The 2,737-nt window shown below is 40.1% G+C and overlaps 1 protein-coding gene across 1 annotated transcript in view; it reads left to right on the top strand.

Annotated features, from left to right (window-relative positions):
* Window positions 1-2,737, top strand: part of LOC101852007 (sodium bicarbonate transporter-like protein 11) — a gene marked incomplete in the record, with an annotated part of 104,177 nt that overhangs the window by 74,378 nt on the left and 27,062 nt on the right. The window contains 1 exon segment of the mRNA XM_013079630.2: window positions 378-582. Within this exon segment, the coding sequence (XP_012935084.1) occupies window positions 378-582 (205 nt within the window).

The raw sequence follows: 2,737 nt of genomic DNA, 5'->3' as shown, positions 1-2,737 counted from the left end.
GAGGTTGGATAGATAGCTGGATGTATGTTGGTGTTGTATGATAAGATTATTTTGTTTTTGTCGCTTGACATTTAAAAACGAAATACAAGATATTTACACTTTAATTTCACTTTAAATAAAGTACTATTATCTGGAAACCTTTTGTCTAGTTAAATATTTTATTAGCTAAAAATCTGCCAAGAACTTTTGCCTTGTTGGACATTTTGGCTTTTAAAAACGTGGGTATTTATTTCTAGTTAAAATTGTGCAGTAAATCTGATCTTGGAAAAAAAAAACCTCAGGCACACGTTCACAATATCATGATCATTCTGATCCAACCCCTCCCCCCTTTTTCTCCCCTTTATTTTATTTGTTTGATTGGGATTTTCTTTACACAGAAAGTGGCTCTCAAGGATTTTTCCAACGAGGTGCGCGCCTCACGTGACGTGGAGAGCTATTTAAAGAACATGTCGCTCCTGCTTAACCTTCACTCCTCCAGCCTGGACGAGCTCATAGAAATGTGTCTGAAGAAGATGCTGGCGAACAAGCTAGACAGCCGAGCCTACGACCAGGCTAAAGCCGCTCTCTTCACGCACGACTTTGGTGAGTAAGGGGTGGGGGTTGGAGAGGGGGGTTAATTTCGGTGATTACTCTTTTTTTTTCTCCTTTTTTTGGGGGGGGGGGGTACTGGGGAATTGCTAAGCATGATAGGAGGGCTTACGACCACAGACAAAGGCTCCGTATCAGAGTCTGTGGTGTTCTGGATATGTGCTTTGCCATCACACACGGAAGATGTGCGTTTGGTTCTGGTGTTGGGCTTTTTAAATGAAGTAATTCCATCTGTCTGCAGGGACATTGTATCCCTCTTTGCCTGGGCTCATGGCTCTTACTGGCAGAGTCGAAGCAGCCTGCCCCTAAATTATCCATATTGTGTTAAAGGGCAGGGGCGAAGCGTCTATATAATCAAATAATCACTGCTTCCCTTCCTAATTTTGAAACATTGTCGCTGTCAAATTCATCCATAAACGTAAACCTCTTAAATTAAATGTCAAAAAACGTTCGTAATCAACAATGAACAGTATGCCTAACATTCAAAACGGTTTCACGGCCACAGAAATAGTCTCCTCACCCCTCTCGGGCCACTCCATAAGCAGTCGCAAGCTTTGATTAAGTAAGCTTAAAGTGAGGCTGGAAGAGTCCACCAATTTAGTTGAAGGGAACATGTGCATAGCAGTCTAAGCTGTTTCATTGCCACATATACCCTGTTCACCCCTTTGGGGTCACAGTTAAAATCAATCTCAAGACCTGATTATGTAAGTTAACTAACACTGGTCGAGTCTACCTCACAAATGTGAGGGGAACTAACTCCTAACAATCTCTTCACTGTTGCAAGTACTTGCTTTTTTCCCTCGACTTTTTACCGTCCTATAATCAGATCGTGACCTCGATTATGACACCAGCTCCTGAAGGCTAACAAAAACAGCCAAATGTAAAATTTAAAAAATGATAATTGTCAGGTTCTACCAAAGAGTTAGACTCACTGGTAGATCTATAACATATAGATCTAGTACTGACGTCTCTGCTTCTTTGCTTTGTGTTTATGTAATCACATCTAAAGTTAAATTTAGTTTTAGTTGGAACTGATATTTAATAAGATACTTTCCTGATTATTTTGGCGGTTGAACATACAATATGAATTCCGGATTTTCATTCACAACTCAGAGTCGCCGCCTCGAGTAAGATTCTTGTGTCATATATACAGGCCATATCTGGTCCCGTTTCACTTTGATTACCCTGTCAAACAAGTCAGCCTTCGCCCCTGTTAAAGGGGACGTAAAAGACCTGCATTTAAAAAAAGAAGGCTGCTCTCTCTCATCGCACACAACTTTGGTGAGTTTTGGAGTGAGGATTTTTTTATTTTTTTTTAATTTTTTTTTGGGGGGGGGGGTAATAGGAAATTCTCTAGGGATAATGATACCAAAGGGTCCTCAAAGGTGAATGGTAATTTGGAATTCTCAAGGGAGATAGTAATGGGAAATTTGGCGGGTGGTTGGTTGTAGGGTGTCCCTGGAAGGTCCTATTTCTGTTCTCTCCCTTTGTTGTTTCTGTCTGTCGTTTTGCTTTTTTTCCCTGCACCAAATGACCGTTATTGTGTCAGTGTCTTTCTCTTTACCCAACCCAAATCAAACAATGCTCGATTTTGATCAAATTGTATCCCACTTCCTAGGAATTCCCCCATGACTGGACCTATTCATAGTACCAAAATGTCGTTTCCTATTTCAGCCCAGATGCCAGATTGGGTCTAGTCAGGGTTCTTAAACCCTGGACGACATTTTGATGAACGTAGTAACATCTCGTTTTACTGTCTTTTCTTCGTCGAAGGCAAGACACGCCATCCTCAAGAAGGATGTATCTGCCTTTTTTTAAACTTTACTTATCCTGTTTACGTGTGGTAATATAAAAAAAGCAGTAAATCCTATGTGTAATCTCATACAAGCAAAGGTGAAAAGATCAAATAAATCCAACAGTTTATATATCCAAGATATGGCAATTATTCCACTGAAACAAACGTAAAATTGCAATGGCTAAAAACCATTTCTATAAAATGAGCCCAATCTTGAAAAATAGAAACATTTCAATGCTGTGTGTGGTCAACCCATCTGTGTGGCTTTGAATGTTGGACAATCACTGAAACAATGAAAAGAGAACAGAAGCAACAGAAATGCAGTTAACTGGAAAACTGCTTAGAATGTCGTGG

The sequence above is a fragment of the Aplysia californica genome, unplaced genomic scaffold (assembly GCF_000002075.1).
Source record: "Aplysia californica isolate F4 #8 unplaced genomic scaffold, AplCal3.0 scaffold00058, whole genome shotgun sequence".
Lineage (NCBI taxonomy): Eukaryota > Metazoa > Mollusca > Gastropoda > Aplysiida > Aplysiidae > Aplysia > Aplysia californica.
Note: the sequence above shows the minus strand (reverse complement) of the source record. Positions and strands in the feature narration are given on the sequence as shown.